General features: G+C 47.2%; 3 protein-coding genes across 6 annotated transcripts in view; 2 read left to right on the forward strand and 1 right to left on the reverse strand.

The window, feature by feature from the left end:
• The window catches only part of DGKA (diacylglycerol kinase alpha), a 20,840-nt gene extending 14,583 nt beyond the window's left edge, over window positions 1-6,257 (forward strand). For all 3 annotated transcript variants that reach the window (XM_006777834.2, XM_006777836.2, XM_006777837.1), the window contains 7 exons: window positions 3,889-4,049; window positions 4,289-4,353; window positions 4,581-4,671; window positions 4,961-5,159; window positions 5,270-5,390; window positions 5,581-5,641; window positions 5,919-6,257. In XM_006777834.2, coding sequence (XP_006777897.1) covers window positions 3,889-4,049; window positions 4,289-4,353; window positions 4,581-4,671; window positions 4,961-5,159; window positions 5,270-5,390; window positions 5,581-5,641; window positions 5,919-6,002 — 782 coding nt within the window. In that variant the 3' untranslated portion in view covers window positions 6,003-6,257. The remainder of the gene's footprint in view (window positions 1-3,888; window positions 4,050-4,288; window positions 4,354-4,580; window positions 4,672-4,960; window positions 5,160-5,269; window positions 5,391-5,580; window positions 5,642-5,918) is intronic.
• A 90-nt stretch (window positions 6,258-6,347) lies between these two features.
• PMEL (premelanosome protein) lies at window positions 6,348-14,230 on the reverse strand. Its single transcript, XM_006777900.2, has 11 exons — window positions 14,126-14,230; window positions 11,463-11,573; window positions 11,168-11,314; window positions 10,322-10,456; window positions 9,780-9,941; window positions 8,813-9,532; window positions 7,983-8,099; window positions 7,664-7,748; window positions 7,348-7,553; window positions 7,161-7,248; window positions 6,348-6,591 (listed from the first exon to the last, which is right to left on the reverse strand). The coding sequence occupies exons 1-11, from the start codon at window positions 14,193-14,195 to the stop codon at window positions 6,450-6,452; spliced, it is 1,983 nt and encodes a 660-aa protein (XP_006777963.1). The 5' UTR covers window positions 14,196-14,230; the 3' UTR covers window positions 6,348-6,449.
• Window positions 14,231-15,506: 1,276 nt separating this feature from the next.
• CDK2 (cyclin-dependent kinase 2) lies at window positions 15,507-21,396 on the forward strand. Of its 2 annotated transcripts, XM_006777838.2 has the most exons (8): window positions 15,507-15,864; window positions 16,577-16,654; window positions 16,764-16,884; window positions 17,392-17,562; window positions 18,508-18,609; window positions 19,282-19,425; window positions 19,729-19,932; window positions 20,233-21,396. In XM_006777838.2, the coding sequence occupies exons 1-8, from the start codon at window positions 15,749-15,751 to the stop codon at window positions 20,335-20,337; spliced, it is 1,041 nt and encodes a 346-aa protein (XP_006777901.1). In that variant the 5' UTR covers window positions 15,507-15,748; the 3' UTR covers window positions 20,338-21,396. The 2 variants fall into 2 exon arrangements, with proteins under 2 accessions (XP_006777901.1, XP_006777903.1); XM_006777840.2 differs by lacking the exon at window positions 19,282-19,425.
• Window positions 21,397-22,023: the final 627 nt, after the last annotated feature.

The following is a 22,023-nucleotide window of genomic DNA, read 5'->3' on the forward strand; positions in this document are numbered from 1 at the left end:
GGAGAAAAGTCAGGGCTGAAGATACATGTTTGAGAGTCATCTGCTCCTGGGTGGTAATTGACATCTGGAGAAGAGTTACCAGGAAAAGAGTTAGAAGAGAAGGTGGATGAGAACAGGCAGGTCCTGGTAATCACCTTATTTAAGATTTGAGCAGAGGAAGATGAATTATTAATGGAGTCTATATTAGTGACCTGTTTCTGCTATAACAAGTCACCACAAACAGTGGTTTAAAACAACACAGCTCTGACTGGTTTGGCTCAGTGGATAGAGCGTCAGTCTGGGGACTGAAGGGTCCCAGGTTTGATTCCGGTCAGGGCATGTACCTTGGTTGCGGGCACATCCCCAGATAGGGGTGTGCAGGAGGCAGCTGATCAATGTTTCTCTCTCACTGATGTTTCTAACTCTCTATCCTTCTCCCTTCCTCTCTGTAAAAGAAATCAATAAAATATATTTAAAACAACAACAACACAAATTTATCATCTTAACGTTCTGAAGATCAGAAGTCCAAAATAGGTCCCACTGCACTAAAGTCAAGGTGCTGGCAGGGCTGAGTTTTGTTTAGAGGCTCTAGGGGTCCCCTTTTACTTATAAGGACCCCTGTGATCACCTTGGGCCCCCCTAGACAATTCAGGATAATCTCCCCATTTTTAAAGTCATTAATTTAATCACACCCACAAAGCCGCTTGCTGTGTACGGCAACATATTCACAGATTCTGGAGATGAGGATATGGACATCTTCCAGGGGCCATTATCCTGCCCAACGCAGAGACTAAGAAGGAGCAGTTAGAGAGGGCCCTCTGTCACTTAGAGAGTGCTAGTTTAGAAACCAAGTGAGTAGTTTCATGAGTTAAAATAAGAACTAAAGATACACTATTGGTTTTGGCAGGAATCATTGGTAATCTTTGCCAAAAGCGTTTCAGCAGGGTTGTATGGTGAAAGGCAAATTACAGTGGGTTGAACCACCAATGGAATGTGAGGAAGTGAAGACCCAGTTTTGTAATCTTTTTCTTCCTGATTACAAAAATAATACGTGCTTGTGGTAAAATATACTTCAAACGTTTCAGATATACATGCCAAGAAAGTGAAAGTTCTCTGTAATCTACTCCCTGAAGTTTTGGAGTCTATTTCCACATGGTTTTCTTTCTAGAGACATACTAATCTGTATTTAAACAACAAGGTCATTTTACAGATGCTTTTCTTCTTTTTTTTTAACGAAACAGTTCATGTTGGTTGTCATTATATTTCTTTCTTTTTTAAAAATATTTTATTTATTTTTTACAGAGAGGAAAGGAGAGGGATAGAGAGTTAGAAACATCGATGAGAGAGAAACATCGATCAGCTGCCTCCTGCATATCTCCTACTGGGGATGTGCCCACAACCAAGGTACATGCCCTTGACCTGAATCGAACCTGGGACCCCTCAGTCTGCAGGCCGATGCTCTATCCAGTCAGGGCTATATTTCTTTTTTAAAATTTATTTTTATTGATTGCAGAGAGGAAGAGAGAGGCAGACAGAGATAGAAACATCAAATGATGAGAGATCATCATTGATTGGCTGCCTCTTGTACGCCCCCTACTGGGGATCAAGCCCGCAACCCAAGCATGTACCCTTGACTGGAATCGAACCCAGAACCCTTCACTCCTCAGGCCAACACTATCCACTGAGCAAAACCTGCTAGGGCTGTCTCACTCCTTTTATTACTGAATAGCACTATGCTCTGTGAATGTCATTATTTACTTATTTATTTTTATTTTGAGAGTATGTTTATTAAAGCTAAGGATAGCGAAAGGAGGAAGGGCTTAGGATAGAAGAAGCAACAGGAGAGAGACTAGGCGAGGCTGCTTAAGCTCCCTAGAACTGTTACAGAAAAAAAGAAGTGAGCCAAGGTGGGGCTGCTTTCGCTCACTGGAGAGTCAGAGGAAATGGGGCCTTGGACACAGGTTCAGAGGGTTAGCCCGGGAGGAGCAGCTGCCGCCCATGGCTCCCCTGGTTGCAAGTCTTGCGGGGACTGTTAGAGTTTAGGAGAGGCAGAAAAGCCTCTGGATGTGCTTCCCCTGTCGGGGAAGAAAAGCATGGATGTGCTCCTGGGAGGGAATGTGCCTTTCATAATTTATTTAACCAGTCCCCTCTTGATAGACACTTGGGTAGCATTTAGTCTTTTACTACAAACCATGTGCAGTGAACACTGCACATCTATCTCGCACACAGATGTGAGAATTTCTCTAGGAGAGATTTCAAGGAGTGAAATTGCTGGCTCCAAGAGCATAAAGATTTGACACTTGATTAGTTATTTTCTTAAGAAAAAAAATAGTGCTTGCTTGAGCAGTATATATACTGAAATTGGAATGATACAGAGACGATTACCATGGCCTCAGTGCAAGGACGACACACAAATTTGTGAAACATTCCATATTAAAAAGAAAAAGAAAGTAATACGTCAGTACATTTTCACTGTAAAAAATTTTGAAAAGTGAAATGTGTGAGTCTTCACAGATAGGTCTCTTTTTCCTTACTCCTCACCAAATTCCACATTCCTCCCACTGCTTCCCATTTGCACTCATTTTTCTGTTTTCACACACACACACACACACACACACACACACACACACGGAACTATTAAACAAACATAAATGGGATCATGCTATCCAAATTGTTCTGGTTCTTTTTTTCATGGCATAATGTGTCTTGGAGCTCTTTCCATGTTAGCACCTATAGATTTCATTTTGCACTCAGTAGCTGCGCATTATTCCATGGTATGGATTTGCCACCATCTATATAACCTTCCCTTACTGATGGGCATTTAGATTTTTTCTCAGCAAACTTACTTGTATATCCACTGCTGTGCACATGTGTGTTAGTTTCTGTAGGTGAAATTCCTAAAAGTGGAATTGCTACGTCAAAGGATACGTTTTGATAAAATTTGATAACGTTTTGAAAAAAATTGCCAAATTGTCTTCCAAAAACGAAATAACAATATATGCTCCAACTAACAGCAAATGATAGTGCCAGTTTATTCATAATCTCTTTAATGCTTGATTTTATCAATCTCTTTATACTTTGTCAATTTGAGCATCTTTAGTATGCATAGTGTCCATTTGTATTTCTTTTTTAAAAATATATTTTTATTATTATTTAAAGTATATTTTTATTGATTTCAGAAAGGAAGGGAGAGAGTGATTGAAACATCAATGATGAGAGAAAATCATTGATCGGCTGCCTCCTGCACACTCCCCACTGGGGATGTGCCCGCAACCCAGGTACATGCCCTTGACCGGAATCGCACCCGGGACCTTTCAGTCTGCAGGCCGACGCTCTATCCACTGAGCCAAACCAGTTTCGGCTTAATATATTTTTATTGATCCACCTTGAATTTATTTTGGTATAAGGAGTAATTTTTACACCCAGCACCATTTATGGAATAATCTGTCTTTTCCCTGCTTACTTGAAATGTCATCATATACTAAACTCTCATATATATTTCATTCTATTTCTGGGCACTCTGTCCTTTACTTTTTACTTTATTTACTTTTATCACACTGTTTAGACAGAGAAAGTGTCAGGGAATGAGCAAGAGAGATAGAGATGGAGATGGAGATAGAGAATGAATGTTCCCCATTCATCACTCATTTTAAAATTTTTCTGGCTATTTTCTCTAGTCTTCCAGATGAACTTTGCGTTATTGTTAGATGGGTCCACACATTGGGAACACTCATCCTCCATGACAGTGTGGAAGAAAGGGTCAGCAAGGTCCATGCCCAAGCACCCTTCCCTTCCACTGGCAAGGGCTGGGAGAGTCTGCAGAATCAGGACAGAGAATCCCTGGGAATTTGTGGAGGTCCCTCTGAGACTTGGGGCTGAGTGCTAACCTGTGTTCTCCCCCCTCCCTAGGCTATGAGGGACAGAATTTGGGGAAGATCCTCAAGGATTTAGAGATGAGTAAAGTGGTATATATGGATCGATGGTCTGTGGAGGTGATACCCCAACGAACTGAAGAAAAGTGTGACCCAGTCCCCTTTCAAATCATCAATAACTACTTCTCCATTGGTGTGGTCAGTGGAGTGGGCATGGGGGAAGGGAGGAAGTAGGGGTTAAGCAGGCACAGGCTGGAGGAGGGCCGACTGGAAAGGTAGAGGTTAGGAAGCTATCCACAGGAAAAGTTGGGGTGGGGCCCCGTGGTGTGAGTTGCAAGAAAAGAACAGGAGGTATACTGCTCCCAAATGGGGAAGTTAAAGAAAGTATGTGCTGAGAGGAGGCAGGCCTCTGCTCTTACATGCCCTGAACTCCCCAGGACGCCTCTATTGCTCACCGATTCCACATGATGCGAGAGAAATATCCTGAGAAGTTCAACAGCAGGTGAGAGAAAGTGGGGGTGGGGGTAGGTATACACAGTGGGAGGGACCAGTTGTGGCCAAGTGTGACCAGAGCACTTACATGGGAAGTAACACCTCTAGGAAAGCCCTCAGCCCAAAGGTACCCTGTTCTGCATGGGTATGGAGTCAGGAGGTTGATGCCCTTCCCTGTCACTGCCAACTGCATAATTTGTCCCCTCCCTACTGGGTCTTGTGTTGGGGCTGATACAGAATGAAGAACAAGCTATGGTATTTCGAATTTGCCACATCTGAGTCCATCTTCTCAACATGCAAAAAGCTGGAGGAGTCTTTGACAGTTGAGGTGGGTATGATGAAACCTAACCCTATATCCTATATCCTTTTCAGCTTTTTATATCTTAGTTTCTCCCTACACAGGTGCCTCAAGAACTTCCCATATTCTTGAACCTTTGCTTTGACCTCCCAGTTCTCCAATTTTGAATTCCCGAGTTCTCAAGATATACTAGTCCCTATTTCCCTCCATCCCTTGCAAAACTCAAAATCTTGGCTTTCCCTATTTGTCATTTGGTGGAGGAAGAGGTCACACCCTTGATTATGTCGTGATGTAAGGATCTGTTTTCTCCTACCCTCAGATCTGTGGGAAACCATTAGATCTGAGTTCCCTATCTCTAGAAGGCATTGCAGTCCTGAACATTCCTAGCACACATGGTGGATCCAACCTCTGGGGTGATACCAAGAGACCCCATGGGGACATCCATGGGATCAACCAGGCCTTAGGTTCTGCAGCTAAAGTCATCACCGACCCTGACATCCTGAAAACCAGTGTACCAGGTGAGAGGAGCAGCTCTGGAAGCGGAGTGAGCGGGACTAAGGGGAAGGTGTGACTCTCTCTGAAGGCACCCTGCTTCTGCAAAACCTATCTCACTACTTTCCACCCCCAGACCCAAGTGACAAGCGGCTGGAAGTAGTAGGGCTGGAGGGTGCAATTGAAATGGGCCAGATCTACACCAAGCTCAAAAGTGCTGGACGGCGGCTGGCCAAGTGCTCTGAGATCACCTTTCAGTAAGGAAAATTCTGGCCAGGGGCTCTGAGGGAAGGAGTTGGGCTGGGAGCACCTGGGTCATGGGAATGGTGGGGAGGGACTGTACTAGGAGATCTTAGTGCTAAAGGGTCTGAAAGCCAACCTAAGAAACAGAGTTTTGGTATTTGATTGGTAAGGAAATCTCCTCCAATCTGCCTTGGCCTCCCACAGCACCACGAAAACCCTTCCCATGCAAATTGATGGAGAACCCTGGATGCAGTCGCCCTGTACGGTGAGTATTGCCTATGCCTGCCAAATATTAAACCCTCAGACTCCATGGATCCTAAATCTCCATGCCATAGCTTCTTTACTTCCTCCTGATGCCTGAAGTTCCCCTGTGCACCATTCCTCTCATACCCTGACTTCCCAGCCGCTGGCCATCCTACTATGTATGGCTTATCTTAGACCCCAGCAACCCACCCTGAATCCATGGGTCTTCCCCCAAATTTCTGCTGCTGTAGCCCCAAAACACCAGGTTCTGTATCTGAACATGCCCCCTTCCCTTCCAGATCAAGATCACCCACAAGAACCAGATGCCCATGCTCATGGGCCCACCACCCCGCTCCTCCAATTTCTTTGGCTTCTTGTGTTGAGGGGGACGTCTCAGCCTCCAAGCCAGCCTTGAACCCACCTCCCTGGACTCTACTCCATAGGCTCTGTACACTGCTGCCACACCCTCCTGCCAGCTCAGGGCAGTGTTCCTTCACCCTTACAGTATTTATTATCCTGCACCACCTCCACTATTTCCCACGCATAGGTGTGCACACACACATACACACACATACCACAAACACATATATTGAAAGTGCCTCATCTGAATAAAATGACTTTTTCCCCCTCACTGGGATATCTGTTAAGTGAGTGGTATACCTCCTTCCTTTATCCCTTCACTCTATAAATGACATAGATTCTCCCAAGAAGCAAGAAAAAAAACAGCATCAGGTTCTGAGTATTTATTTCAGGTAATGGCAGCCTTCGAGTAGAGAAAAGACAGGCATTGCTGTCCACCCTGGGTAAATCATGGCATCCCATGTGAGTACTCAGACCTGCTGCCCGCTGAGGAGGGGCCTGCTCTCACCGATGGAGGAAGAGTGGAAGACCCGGGGCAGACGCAGCCAGTGGGTGCTACCCTGTGGCAGCTGGGGAAGGGAGACAGCAGAGCCCTGCTTCATAAGCCTGCGCCTGATATTGGGAGAAGGAGGAGGAAACTGGTTAGCAATGGCCAAGGGCAGCCTGTCTGTGCCTCTGCAAAGGACACACCCATATTTCAGGTTTACTTGGCCTTGATGTTTGCTCCCCAACCTTCTCCTCACCAACAGGGTTCATCCTCTCTTGTTTCTGTGGTAGCCTCTGTCCATTCCCCTCTCCCTACGAGCGCCCCTATTTGAGGACTCCAGGCCTAGAGATCTGCCCTTTTTGCAGTTGGAGAACTCAGTTCACCCAACCTCCTCCACCTTTGATATTGCCAATAACAATAGTCACTTATTGCATTCTTGCTTCAGAACCAGGTGCTTTATCCACGTTGTCTCTAATCCTGACAACAGCCCACAGGATAAGTGTTAGTTTTCCTACTTGACAGAAGTTCAAAAAGGTTAAGCTACTTCCCGAAGATCCCACCAGCAAGAATGCAGCCCACACTTGTTTAACTTCCAAGTTTGGGCTCTTTCCTGGACACCATCCTTCCCCTTGAGGAAGCGTGAGTGGTGGAAATAAGGAATAAGGGAGTGTGAGCTGGATGGTGGGGTTCTCACCTGTATACCAGAGACGCAAGCACCATAGCCACCAATACCAGCAAGATACCCACGAACAGGGGAGCCTGCCCAAGGTCTGCTTCTTGACCTGTGAGTAGAATCCCAGGCTCTGCTTCAGTGTCTGCTCCCTGACAGATAGCCTCTTCCCACTGCCCTTCTTCATCCCTGCTCCTGTCCAAGTACCTACCAGGCATGACAAGCTGGGTGCTGACCATTGCCAGGCTGTTGGCATCAGCCAAAGACACATTGAGGCAGTAGGTCCCTGAGCCGCCTGTTAGTACCTGGTACAGAACCAGCTGGCAGGCTGGGCTAGGTGGCACAGGCTGACATAGCCGCTGGGTAGGGGGCTGGCACCCTGGCGATGAGATGTCCATACAGGCTTCCTCGGGCAGCCTGGGAGAGGTGACATCTTATGTCAGGGGGTCTGGGAAGGAACACTTGATACCAGAGAGTAGGTTAACAGTCAACCCAGGAGTTCTCAGGGCCACCAGTGGGACGCTCACCCGCCTTGACAGGACACAGTCAGCTCAAATGCATCCCCTTCACTGGATGGCACAGCCTGCAGGATCTCAGCACTCTCGATGCCCTCTGCAAAGTTGCAAGATTTTAAGCCTGGGATTCCTCTATCAGGATTCCCTAAAGGCCCACAGACAGGAAGTCCCTAGGCTGCTTCCCTAATCCCATCCCCATGCCTTCAAATGAAAACTCTGGGATTTAAGTATTCTCGCTCATGTGAGCAACTCCTTCCACAGTATGCTTCCACTGGCAACCTGAGACAGCCCGCACCTCCCTCCGCCAGCCCCCACAGTAGGCAGGACTCACGGACAATGTCCATGGTGAGGGAAAAGGAACCGTATCGATACAGAACACAATCCAAGGGGGCTTGTCTCTTCACCAGGATTAAGGTGTCTGTATCATCCAGCAGGGGGCTCTGGGAGCCTGGCAGGAGAGGAGAGAAGTCAATAGACAAAATGACTCACCTGGAAACGGAAGCCTAGCAGGCTTATTCCCAGAAGAGCCAGAGCTACTAGATCCAGGCTTGGAATCTGACAAAATCTCATTGTATCGATAAGAAAAGTGAGGCCCTGACGGAGAAATTACTGCCCCACAGTCTCACAGATGGGGTAGAGTTTTTAAAAATCACAAGTATTTATAATACCTCACACTGTGCCAGGCCCTCGGCTAGATACTCAACATATGTTTAACTCATCTAAGTGTCACTTTCTCACTCTCCCATTTTCAGTGCTGTAATTCCAGACTGATCTGCTTTGGGAAGAGAATCCAGGGGTGGGAAATGGTGTCAGAATCTGGAAAAGATTTCCATGCATTTTCGCTTGAGCAGAAAATGAGATATAAATATTATAAATAACCACAGTCTGTCATTCCCTGGCCTGTCCCTCCGAGAACAGCTCTCAGGGATAGAGAAGCAAGGAGCTCTCTCCCGCAGGCCCTAGGGAAAGGCCCTGACTTCCTGGACACATCTATTCCGTGGCCTTAAGAGGGACTTGAGGGCTTTAAAACCAGTGAGGCCTCTGAGGGGACTCCATTGCTAGGCAAAGGATTACGTAACAACTGGGTCCTGGGGAAGTCTTTCAGCTCTTTAGTTACAAATGCCCCACCTCAATAAACCTCATTCACACTGGCCCCCTTACCTGTAATACCTTCTGTAGGCATGAATGGGCTGGCATCTGGACCCTCAGGCTCAGGTGTGGGTACCTCTCCCGCTGTGGTCTCCACCAACTCTGTGGTTGGTACCTGTACAACTGTGGTTTCAGAGGGCTCTCCAGTTGACACTTCAGGGGTCGTACCGATAGCCTCTGCAGTTGGCATCTCTGCAAGTGTGGTAACTATGCCTTCTGCGGTTGGCATCCCTGCAAGTGTGGTACCTAGGCCTTCTGCAGTTGGCACTTGCACCGATGTAGTACCTAAAACTTCTGTGGTTGGCACCTGCACAGCTGTGGTTCCAGAGGACTCTGCAGTTTGCACCTGACCAGGTGTAGTACCTACAACTTCCGCTGTAGGCACTAACCCAGCTGTGGTGCCAGGGGCCTCTTCAGTTGGCACAAGCCCATTTGTGGTTCCTGGAACTGGGGAGGAGCCACAGGAGCTGAGAGGAATAGCAGCCTGAAGCACCACCCGGGCAGTGACTGGGCCTGACTCCAGGTAAGTGTGAGTGACCACAAGCGCCCGAGAGATCAAGGTCCCAGTACTGTCTCCAAAGTCCCAGGTGTAAGAAAGGTCAGCCCCAGACAAGTAGCCACTGGGGTCATGGAGCTGGAGCGCAAAGACCAGAGGTTGGTTTCTCAGGAAGTGCTTGTTCCCTCCATCCAAGGCCTGCAGTTGGGACACACTCACAGAGAAGGGCACCTGGTCTGGGATTGGAACCAGAAAAGGTAAGAACCACACCTGGGCCACAGCTTCTCTTTTCACAGGCACACCCTCCACCCCCAAGCTGACTGTCTCTTCACTGGCTCCGAGCCCCATATTCCTTTGCCCAGGTTGTCCTGGTTCTGCCCCTTTAAGGTTATACACATTTCCCCTTTCCCCTTCTAGTCCAGCCAAACCTCTCCACCTTCTTCTCTTGCTGTAGGATTGGCCTTGCCCCTTCCTAATCCTTACCAGTAACGGTGAAGACTAAGCTGGCGTGTCCGATGGGCATGAAGCTCTCAGACCCCCGGCGGTGGTAGACAGTTACTTCCATGGTGTTTGTGCCCAGCACTGTTGTGTCTGTCCCAATGCTCAGCCCAGACACCGGGCCCCCTAGAACTTGCCAGTATTGGCCTGAGGGTTTTGGAAAGAAAAGCAGGGAGAGGTGAGGGTTACTGGTTGAAGAAGACTGATTAGAGACAGCACCAGAGAAGGAAGGTCAGATGTATTTAGGATGGTAATTTTAGATGGTATTTGGAAAGTGGTGATATGGGGGCCAGAGAAGGAGTCCTAATGAGTGGTTCCATGGAATGGGACTATAATTGGGGAAGGACTCCCAGAAAGAACTATTATAGAGTTGGAGGGGGCTAGGTGCTATGGAAGAGGCAGGAATCAGGGGGAAAATGATTAGGGAAACTTGCAGAGCTTAAAGGATGGGACTAAAAGGAAAGAGAATCAGGTAAGAAGAGGTGAATCCAAGTGTGGGTGACAGGCCAGAGCAGGGAGTCCCTCACCCCAGGTCTTCCAGACATAAACAAATCTTCTCCTCTGAGACCAAAGACCTGATGGGCAGGCCTCCCCATCAGGGAAGATGCAGGTGTCATCAAGTTCCTGGGGATACACTGGCTGTCCTCCCCACACCTGGCTCCCTGAAAAGCAGAAACAGCGTCACCTTTAAACCCCGGCATTACACCAAACCCCTAATATGGCTCTCAGGGGGGCGGGGGTGGGGGGTCTCTGGGAATACTCCCTAGCTGCAAAGTGTATTACCCTTGGTATAAGGGTGGTAGTGGAAAGAATGGAAACTACAATTAAAGATTCATATGTATATACTTACATAGGAAAGAGATTGGAAGGCCATATATCAAGGCCATATATTTAGAGAGATTTGCTCTAACTAATGGGATAAAAGTAAAAATAACAGCACCAGCTAACATTTATTGAGCCTTTACTATAGGCCAGGGCAGGCCTTGTGCTGAATTTTTTTTATATATTATCACATTTTAGTCCTTACAACAACCTTTCGTTGTAGGTATCATCCCCATTCTACAGATAAGGGAACGGAAGCACAAAACAAGTGTTTGCCCAGGGTCACATCCTAGTAACAAGTTTAAATCCAAATCCATCCAACTTCTAAGTCCACTGGGTCTTCTGTCCCCGATTTGGGCGACTATAATCCCCCGCCACACACACACACACACTTTATTTGTGTCTTCTACATTTTCTACAATGAATATGCATTACATATATAATTTGTTTTTTTTTAAAAGTAGAGGTGGAAGGGGGCATTCCCTGAGCTCATTAGGCATACTAGGGAATTGGGACATAGGAATGAGGGCCTGGGGTAGAGAGGTACTCACCATTGACGCTGGTGTCATTGGCCCAGATGACTTGCCCATCTGGCAGCACCTTTTGGCTTTCAGGGAAGTGCAGGGAAATAGAGAAGGAGACATTTGCCCCAACCAGCGTAGGCCCATCATTACGGACCTTCAAGGACACTGGGCCACCTGGAAAAGGCAGTTGCATTAGCTGGGACTCCTTGGCTTCCCCTCTCCATATACCCTACCGCTTCTTCTCTTCTCAAACTACATTCAACCCAGTTCTCTCCCCACTCCATTTCCACCAAGCCCTCCCCAGAATCTGCCAAGTTCCCACCTCTCCAGCAGTCAGGCCCCTGGTTTTCTGTCCAATCAGGATACAGCTGCTTGTTCCAGGCTTTAGTTCTGAGCTGCCTTGAGACACCAAGCCAATCTTGGCCTATGGATCCTAAAAAGAAAGTGCCATGAGGGCTCTAGGATCCTCACTCAGTCCCTTCTCAGTGGACAATAGTGCCCCGTGTCACTCCACTCATTCTCACATTCAAAGTGCATTTTAATTTACTGAATGCCCTCTAGGTGCCAGGTACAAAGGACTATGCTAGGTACAAAGGACTTAAAAAATGAATAAGACATAGCTCTGAAGGGATTCAAGGTAAAGTAGAGGAAACAGACATATATGTAAATTGCTATAAATCAAGGCGCTATTTAATATAAGCCATAGCAGACATGCATGAAGTACTACAGAATGACAGTCTAAACAGATTTCTGCAGTTCCACTCTGGCAGATTAGGAAAGACTTCAATGAGGAGTTGGCCTGTGGGGTAAAGCACTCCAGGCAGAAGGCCTAGCATGAGCAGATGCATGCATGGAGGCACGGAAGCACATGGCATGATAGGGAACTACTAGCAGGGTGGTTAATGCACACTGGGAAAGATGAGACCAAAGGTCCGCCTTGCGGGCTTTGAGTGCCCGGTGAAGGAGTTTGGCCTTTAACTCTATAGGCAAGGCCACCTCAGAAGATTTTGTTTTATTGAACTGTAATCCACATACACAAAATTCACCCTTCAGAATCTTTTTTAATATGATCAGATTTGTCTTTTAGAAGGATACCCGGCAAACAGTGAGGAAGATGAAACAGAAGTAGGCAGAGGTTGGGGTTGGGGACACAGCAGACAAATTTATTGCAACTGACTGAGAATAGTCTGAGAAAAAGAGATATGATGAATCTCTATATCCCTCATCCAGATCCAACAACTATCGCATTTGTCACATTTGCTTTTTCTATACGTTATTATTGTTGTTTGTTTTTGTTGTTTTATTTTTTATTGAATTTATTGGGGTGACATTAGTTAATAAAATTATATAGGTTTCAGGCATACAATTCTATAATACATTATCTGTATATTGTATTGTGTGTTCAGCACCCCAAGTCAAGTGTCCTATTTGTTTTTAGTTAAAGTCTTTAAAAGCTAATCCCAGGCATCTTGTTATTTTAACCCAACAAATTCAGTATGTATCTGTTTTTAAAATGAATATTTTATTGAATAAACATTACTTCACACGAAACAAAATATCAAACCTAGTCCATAAAAATTTCATTAATATCTAAAAATGGCTTTTGGCTCTAACTAGTTTGGCTCAGTGGATAGAGCGTCAGCCTGCGGACTCAAGGGTCCCAGATTCGATTCCGGTCAAGGGCATGTACCTTGGTTGTGGGTACATCCCCAGTAGGGAGTGTGCAGGAGGCAGCTGATCAATGTTTCTCTCTCATCGATGTTTCTAACTCTCCGTCCCTCTCCCTTCCTCTCTGTAAAAAGTCAATAAAATATATAAATAAATAAAAATGGCTTTTGATATTAAAAAAAACACAACAGGATCCAGAAAGGAAGCACAGTCCTTTAAGAGCCTCAGATGGACAAGAATGAATAGAATGTTTCCAGACTACATTAAGGAACATAGTAAGAGAAAAAGACCTAAAACAGCAGCATGAGGAAAGTCAGATCAAGAAGAATTTTCTTGAAGTCTGTGAGAAAGAAGAAACTGAGAGCCCAGCTGGTGTGGCTCAGTGGTTGAGCATCAACCCATGAAGCAAGAGGTCACTGGTTTGATTCCCAGTCAGGGCACATGCCTGGGTTTTGGGTTCAGTCCTCAGTAGGTAGCGTGCAGGAGGCAGCCAACTGATATAAATGTTTCTATCTCTCCAGCCCTCTCCCTTTCTCTCAAAAATCAATAAAAAACATTAAAAGGGAAAAAAGAGAGGAAACTGAGATATGATGCATGTATTTCAGCATAGCAGAAACTATCCTCACTCCATTTGTAATTTGTACTGGAAATCTAGTTGATTCTGCTGGGGGTGGAGCTGGAATCTTCATTGAGCATCCTACCACTAGAGCAAGAGAATCATAAGATGCCCCATTCTTTTCCCACTCCCAACCCTCCCTCCTCAGAGCCCCGCGGGACATTCCAGATCCTCTCACCACTCCTCACCCCCCACCTCCTGCTCCTGTCACGAGGCCCCAATCCTCCAGAGCCCTTTCATGTGATGCTCAGCTGAGACCCCTCTGCCTGTCTTTTCCGTGCCCAGGACAAAAGCCTGGGCTGTGTTCATCCATCCCCACCCTACAGAGGTTTGATGGTGCCTCCTTACTCTTTTTATCCAATACCACATTCTCTTACTCCTCACTTTAAATACCTTATCCCAAGTGCCGGAGACATCACCTAAAAGAGCCTCCCACTCATTCCCCCCCCCTTGGAGCCCCTGCCCCAGGGGGGCCTCAGAATTATGGCCACAAAGACCCTCCATTTTTTTGCCCTTCCAAGCAGATGGAATTACTCTCAGATTCAGTCCCAGATTCAGAGTTCAAGTGCGCATATCCTTACTAAATCAAATGAAAGAGAAAAGCCTGAAGTGTTGCTGGTATCTCCCATCAGGAGGGGGAAAACCAGAGCAGGTGTGCAACCCCAAATGCACTTATTCATATCCACACGCCCCATACTAACCTTCTGTGGCCCCCACAGCCAGAAGAGCACTCAGCACAGCCACAAGGAGAAGGCATTTTAAAGGAGCCATCCTGTCTTTCTTCCAGCAACCAAAGGCACGGAGGGGCTGGGACAAGCCCCTATATAAGAAAGGGGTACTCATTTGCATAGTCCTTCCTCCTCTCCCTCCAGGGGAGGTCTGGGAGGGGCAAGAGAACCGGAAAACTGACAAGGGATCCTGGTCCCTGGACACAGGTTCATTCTCATCTTGATTGAGAAAAGAATTGGCTGAAGGGCAGCTACAACACGTACCCCATGTGCACAATTCATCATGAGAGATTAAATCAATCTGTTGTTCGAGTCAAACCAGGAGCCTCAAAAAGACTGAAACAGAGATCCTGCATCCAAAAACAGAGAGAGAGAGAGAGAGAGAGAGAGAGAGAGAGAGAGAGAGAATCAGGGTAGGCAGAGAGGCTGAGGCCAAGACTCCTCCGACACCCAGGAAACCCTTACGAGAGATTGCCAGCTTCCTGCTTTTATTTTCTTTTTTTTAAAAAAAAATATATTTTATTGGCTAGAGAGCTAGAAACATCGATGAGAGAGAAACATCGATCAGCTGCCTCCTGCACACTCCCACTGGTGATGTGCCCGCAACCAAGGTACATGCCCTTGACCGGAATCGAACCTGGGACCTCTCAGTCCGCAGGTCGACGCTCTATCCACTGAGCCAAACCGGTTTGGCTATTTTTTAATTTTTTTACTTAAATTTATTATTCAGGAGAGCACATCCCAGCTTCCTGCTTTTCGAAGGAGGCCCCAGGACCAGGTGGCATTTAACCCCTTCCCCAACAATTTTTTTGTTAAAAACGTTTCTTTTTCAGACTTATTTTTTTATTTTGGTTCTATATAGTATTTTGATGCTGGTTATGAAAACAGTTTGTAATTATTTTTTCTTCCCATTTTTGTGGTTAAGAATAGTATTTCCTCAGAAAGTTTCTAGATGAAATTATTTAGAATGGTACGTATGTAGCTGGTTTTTGAAGGTAAAGTTTTAGACGAGTATACTCGTCGACGACTGAAAAAAGAACATTTTGTGAAAACGTGTATACACGTTTCTGCCGGGGAAGGGGTTAATCTTAGATCGATATATATTTTCCCTAAGGGTCGTGAAAACGGCGAGATCAGGAAATCCCTACAAACTCAGGACACGGTGGGAAATTCGAGCCCAGGTCAGGTTAGTTTGGAAGGAGGGGTCCGGCCTCCCCACCGAGGCAGAAACTTGCCTTGAAGCCACTTCAGAACCAAACTTGCGCCCGGCTGGCTCATTAGCTGCGAGGGGCGCGGGGTTCGGCCCCCCGCTCTGACGTCGGCCAATAGGAAGGGCCGGGGGCGGGGCCGGGGAAACGCGGGAAGGAGAGGCGGGGCCTCCGGCGGCGGTGGGGAACCGGAGGGAGGCGGCAACATTGTTTCAAGTTGGACAAATTGACAAGAGCGAGAGGTAACCCTGCGTTCCATCCGGACCTGGAGCCGCCGTGCCGGGCCCTGCTGCCCCCTCCTCCGCCCCGGAGAACCGGGGTCCGCTTTCTGCAGGGTTCCCAGGCCCCCGCCCCAGGGCCCGGCTGACCCGACTCGCTCGAGCGCTTCATGGAGAACTTCCAAAAAGTGGAAAAGATCGGAGAGGGCACGTACGGAGTGGTGTACAAGGCCAAAAACAAGCTGACGGGAGAAGTGGTGGCGCTTAAGAAAATCCGCCTGGACACGTGAGTGGCCTCCGCCCTGGGGCTCCCACCTCGGGGACTCCTGCAGGGCCCCCGCCCCACCCCGCGGGCGGGTAGCCGTCCGGGGACCGGAAGGTCGCGGGGAGGGACTTCTTTGAAGTGGAGAAGTGGGTGCAGGGCTGTGGAGGGCTCCCCTCCAGGGACGGTAGGGTAGTGTCCCAGCCGTGGGAAACTCGCTCCCCGGAGCCCGGCGAAGTCCCCGAATGTGCAGCCAGGGAGGCCCAGGAAGGGGCAGGAGGCCTCTGAGTTGGGGTCCGGCCCTCCCCGTGGAGGTGGGTTTTGTGGGGACCGATGAAGAGCACTTTTCTGCATAAAGCGCCCCACTCGCTGCCCTAGCCCCACCCTCATCTTAGAATTCTCTCCCTGTTTCAGAAGAATGGCAGTTGAGCCTCACTGGCCCCTCTAGGGAGGCTGGGTGCTGCTACCCCCTATTTCCCCTGTGACCTTCTCTCCCTCTATACCAGCAGGCTTTACTCACTTGCCTTTGGGGGGAAAAAGAAATAATGGCCTTCATATGTCCAAAAGCCACTCTCTGTCCCGGATGAATGAATGAATGAACTACAGCACACTTTCTCTCCTCTCACTTTACTAGGGTTGCTGGGTGGTGTCTCCTTAGTGGGAAAAGAATGCCCGGGCTGGGAGAAAAGGAATATTTGTAACCACATTCCCATCTCTGTTTCCCAATCTCTCCAAGTGAGACAGAGGGTGTCCCCAGCACTGCTATTCGAGAGATCTCTCTGCTTAAGGAGCTTAACCACCCAAATATTGTCAAGTAAGTATGTAAATGGGAGGTGCTTGGTAGTAAGGAGGATGCCTTCTGTCCTCTGTGTCGTCTGGCGGTTTCGCTCTCTCACCTCCATTCCTGCACCTCCCTTCCCTAGGCTGCTGGATGTCATCCACACAGAAAACAAACTCTACCTGGTTTTTGAGTTTCTGCACCAGGATCTCAAGAAATTCATGGATGCCTCTGCTCTTACTGGCATTCCTCTCCCCCTCATCAAGGTAATCCTTCTCGTCAACTCCTCCCCGACATGGTCATGTCCTGTGGGGACTGAAGGCCAGGCAAATCAGACCGAATAAAGATTTGTGATATTGGTTTCCCAGCCCTCATCTCCCTACACACACACACACACACACACACACACCCCTTTCTTCTGTGGCTCTTTCACTGCTCATTATGCTTATTAACCCTAGGGCTGGGCAGGAGAATCAATGTTGAAACTCTAGTGAGTCAACATAACAGCTCTGGTAGAAGGTCAGATGAAACTCAGATAAATGGGACTTGAGGGCACTTGGTACATTCCTCCAAAAAAGTCCTTTTACCTGTTTGGTGGGAGAAATAGCCAGTGAGTCTCTATTTTCTGTATTACAGTTGGGTTGTTTACTCCCCAAACTACTTTCAATCTATCAACAAATGTTTATTCAACACACATTTATAATCTAATATAGGAAAGGCTGTAGTAGAGCTTTGGAGGTGATAAACATAATTCTGTCTCTCTCCATTGTCAGAGCTATCTGTTCCAGCTGCTCCAGGGCCTAGCTTTCTGCCATTCTCACCGGGTCCTGCACCGAGACCTCAAACCTCAGAATCTGCTTATCAACGCGGAGGGGGCCATCAAACTAGCAGACTTTGGACTAGCCAGAGCCTTTGGAGTCCCTGTTCGTACTTACACCCATGAGGTCAGTCCCTCTCCGCATTTCTTCTCTGAACTTCCGGGGAGGTATTAACAAGGACATTCAAAAAGTAAATAAAAATATTTGGACAGCAGTTTCTCTCTCACTAGAGCAGGGGTGGGGACCTTTTTTCTGGCAAGGGCCATTTGGATATTTATAACATCATTCGAGGGCTATACAAAATTACCAACTTAAAAATTAGCCTGCTAGCCCTAGCCAGTTTGGCTCAGTGGATAGAGCAGCGGCCCTCAGACGGAAGGGATCTGGGTTTCAATTCCAGTCAAGGGCACATCCCCAGGCTCCATCCCTGGTCCTAGTTGGGGTGCGTGCAGGAGGCAACCAATTGATGTGTCTCTCTCATATGGATGTTTCTTTCTGTCTCTCCCCCTCCCTTCCACTCTTTCTAAAAATCAATGGAAAAATATCCTCAGGTGAGTATTAATTACAACAACAAAAAATCAGTCTGCTAATCAAACATTTAATTAACGCATCCCTAATGCCTTGGCAGGGCCAGACCAAATGATTTCTTGGGCCTTATAAAGCCCACAGGTGGACATTCCCTACCCCCACTCTAGAGGGAGAGTATTTCTGACACCCCAAGAGGTCTTAGAGTATGCACAGAGTTCACACTGCAGCGCTAACTGGGTTTTGATAGGTACCAAGCCAGGCGAGCTAGATGGCACACCATTAAAGTTATGACCAGTTCTCTCAAGTTTTCCATGCGGGTCACAAATTGGGGGTTCAGAAAATAAGGTCCCAGAGTCACGGGCTAGGCTCCTTCTGGGCTAAGATGTATGTAGTCATTTTGCTGAGGGAAAACCAGAGGGAAGGGAAGGATGGAGGGAAAGAAGCTGCTTGGTAAGAGGCGAGGAGTTAGAGTAGTGCTGGGGAAGTGAGATGGAATCTCCATGCCCCATATACCAACCCTCCCCTTCCTACTCTTGTCCTCAGGTGGTGACCCTGTGGTACCGAGCACCTGAAATCCTTCTGGGCTGCAAATACTACTCCACAGCTGTGGACATCTGGAGCCTTGGCTGCATCTTTGCTGAGATGGTACAGATACATGCCTGAGTTCCACCCTGGCCCACTCCTCCCCACATTCAACAACAGAACTGTTTCTTGGCCCAGATCCATGGCCCTTCTATTATCACAGGGTTCTTTCTCTAGAGTAGCACTCAGGGGTGGTGGGAAAAGGATAGGACTGTTGTTCCTGGTGTCAACCACAATGCTAGGATAGCCTCAAATAGCTTTAGCATCCTTGTACATCTCTGATCCCCAAGTTAAGCTAAATAATTTCTGTAGCTGCTTTCGCTTTAGTCTGCCTATATTTGGTAGCATGAGTTCCATTTAGTGCTTCCTTCCTTTTTGGCCTGGAGACCGTATTGCACGGTGTGAGGAATGCAGTGAAGCCACCTGTGTTCAGTTTATCCACATTTTTTACTTAAACTGCAAACTTAGCTCATGTCCCCACTCAACCTCTGGCTTTTGAGACTAAAGGATCCCTGAAGCCCAGCCTTAATATGTGAACTGTCGTCCCATTTAATACAATAATGGAGTGGGCTGAGTTTTTAAATCAAATCAATATGTTTTATGGTCCTTCATCTGGGTTGTAACCGGGGGCTTGGAGACCATTAGCCTATATATATAATGTGCATTTATCCCCCAGTGCATTACTTTACAATTGCCCATATTCCTCTCTCAATTCATCAAAAAATATTTGTTAAGCACCTAGTGTGTACCCAGCACCATGCTAAGTGCTGTGGGGAACACAGAAGAAATGGAAGACACAGTCTCTGCACGCTGTGCTCCTATCTAGAAGTGGCTGCATCACAAGGAGGGGGGATGACCGCAGTGTCTACCCCACACCCCGTGAGTGGCTTGGGATCCCTTTGCTACACGTCAGTGGCACCCCAGACATTCACCCCCTCCCAGTCCCACCCAGCCTTGGGGATCTGCAAAACCATGGTTGGGGGAAGGAAGGAGGGGGCGAGGAGACGGATGAAGGGACTTTATTGTCTCAGGCTCTGTGTGACTGACCCCATCAAAGGCCCTGGGGAGGGAGTCATGGGGCCCTACTGACCTTCCACTGCCTGCGGGAACCTCCGTTATACAAGGGGCAGTTTTGACTGACGCCAATGTGGGTCTCGGCCTTTCCTCTTTCCCCATTTTCAGGTGACTCGCCGGGCCCTATTCCCTGGAGATTCTGAGATTGACCAACTCTTCCGGATCTTTCGGACTCTGGGGACCCCAGATGAGGTGGTTTGGCCAGGAGTTACTTCTATGCCTGATTATAAGCCAAGTTTCCCCAAGTGGGCCCGGCAAGATTTTAGTAAAGTTGTGCCTCCCTTGGATGAAGATGGACGGAGCTTATTATCGGTGAGAATGGGGGGGGTGGGCTCCCGGGGGTGGGCTCCCTTTCCTCTCATTGACTACCGTAGGGCAGGGTTTTTCCTGGAGGAAGGAAGGGTAAGCCCCTGGATTCAGTCTCAGTGTTTCCCTAACTCCTGCTTCTGTCTCCCTGTTGGCATACCAACTGACCGGACAGATACAGGGAGGAGGGAAATGGGAACTCTGCCTTGGGTAAAATGAATTCTGGTTTCCCGAATTCTTGGAATACTTGCTGTCCACTAAGCCCGCTATCACATCACTAAAGTCAATATACATCTTTTCCTCCAGCAAATGCTGCACTACGACCCCAACAAACGGATTTCAGCAAAGGCAGCTCTGACTCACCCTTTCTTCCAGGATGTGACCAAGCCAGTACCCCATCTTCGACTCTGATGTCCTTCTCCAAGCCCCGGTCTCACCCTCTCCTCCAGTGGGGGGCCTGATCTGGCTTGGCCTTGGGCTCTGGGTGTCCTCTATTTTGTCTGGCTGCCTTAACACTCCTTACTTTCCTTCTGAGCCAGCCAACTCTGGGGATACAAGGGGTCGGAGGGGAAAAAATAAAAGGAAACTTCAGTATTAGATGCACTTAAGTCAGCCTCTACCAACCCTCCTTAGTCATTGCTAAGGAGAGCTGGTGTTTAAAAAAAAAAAAAAAGACTGACTCTTTCCTCTCCCCCCACATAGGATTTGCCATTCCAATCTCTGAAAGCCCCACAGTTATTATTTCCTGTGTTTGAGATGACAGAGGTCCCAAACCTCCTGCTGCCACTGTGTTAGGCCAATTGATGACAATTGGAATTTTGAAAACCAAGCAAAACGAAAACATAGAGAGGGACCTGTTTTGAAAAATTAAAAAATAGATCCAACCAGTCTATACCCTAGTTTCAGTGTTTGCTCTCCCGTAGCAGTCAGAGAGTCTCAGGACTCCCAGCCTCTGCAATCCTGTTGGGGCTACAGTAGAAATGATTGCCCCCAGTGCCCTTATCTGCCCCTCCTGTCCCTCCTATAAGCAAGGGATGTCTGGGACAGGGATTATGCTTCACCGTGGCCTTATGAGGCAAGTGAAAGATATTTGGATTTTCCTCTTTTAAAATTCTTAGTTCTTCAGGTGGCAGGGCACATCTTCCTCTGAAGGCCACCCCCATAGGAGTGGAAGTAAAGATTAGACATCATTTTGAGAATACTGACACTTTTTTAGGGCTGTGAATGAGTGGGAGCACGGAGATAAAATATTTCTTTAAAAGAAGGATGAATAATTATATTTATATTTCAGGTTATAGTAGTTTTTTAGTGGGAGTGGGTGAATTTGTTGCCATGTGCACCTTGGGGTTTTGTAATGCAAATGTTTAAAAAAATATTGTTTTTCTTTTCTCTTACCTCTTGTCCTTGAGTGTTCTTGCTATTAACATTATTTGTAATTCATTAAAAAAAAGTTACTAGTGTTATAGTTTATCTTCCCTCCTTTACTTTTGTGTACTTATTTATTGAAAGAATGGTGGTGAGAGAATATGAATGTGTATAGATGATCATTGGTTTCAGACCCCCACTTTTCCTCATCTCTCTGTGCAGGACTACTCACCCCACGGCATTTTGACTTCTATGATGAAATTGGGATAGTGCCGAGGGTGGGCAAAGTGGGAATTATTACCCTATTTTACAGCTGGAGGAACTGAAGCCTTCATATTTTCCCCACAAACCAGCATCTCTCCCTACCCCTTCCCTCCCCACCCCCACCCCACTCCCCCAACTCACATATAACCACAGACACACATACTGAGTTCTGGAATTTCAGTGTTAGGAAGGGCTTGAGAGCAGCAATATGATTGCAGGTGGGCTCCACGGAATTCACCTCAACACCGCATTTCCCAGTAAGCTCGTCATTTTTCCTTTTTGTTGCATATCACAAACACCAAAGTTTTCTAAATATACGTTATTCACCTTTATAATACGATTCATAATACTGTCAACTGGATGAAAAATTATTATGAAGGGGCTAAAGTCTCCCCAAGCTACCGGTTCGTGGGGCTGCCATTGTCTCTCTTCATTAAAGTCATCTCAGACCACCCACCCTAAAATTCC

The sequence above is a fragment of the Myotis davidii genome, unplaced genomic scaffold (genome assembly GCF_000327345.1).
Source record: "Myotis davidii unplaced genomic scaffold, ASM32734v1 scaffold509, whole genome shotgun sequence".
Taxonomy (NCBI): Eukaryota; Metazoa; Chordata; class Mammalia; order Chiroptera; family Vespertilionidae; genus Myotis; species Myotis davidii.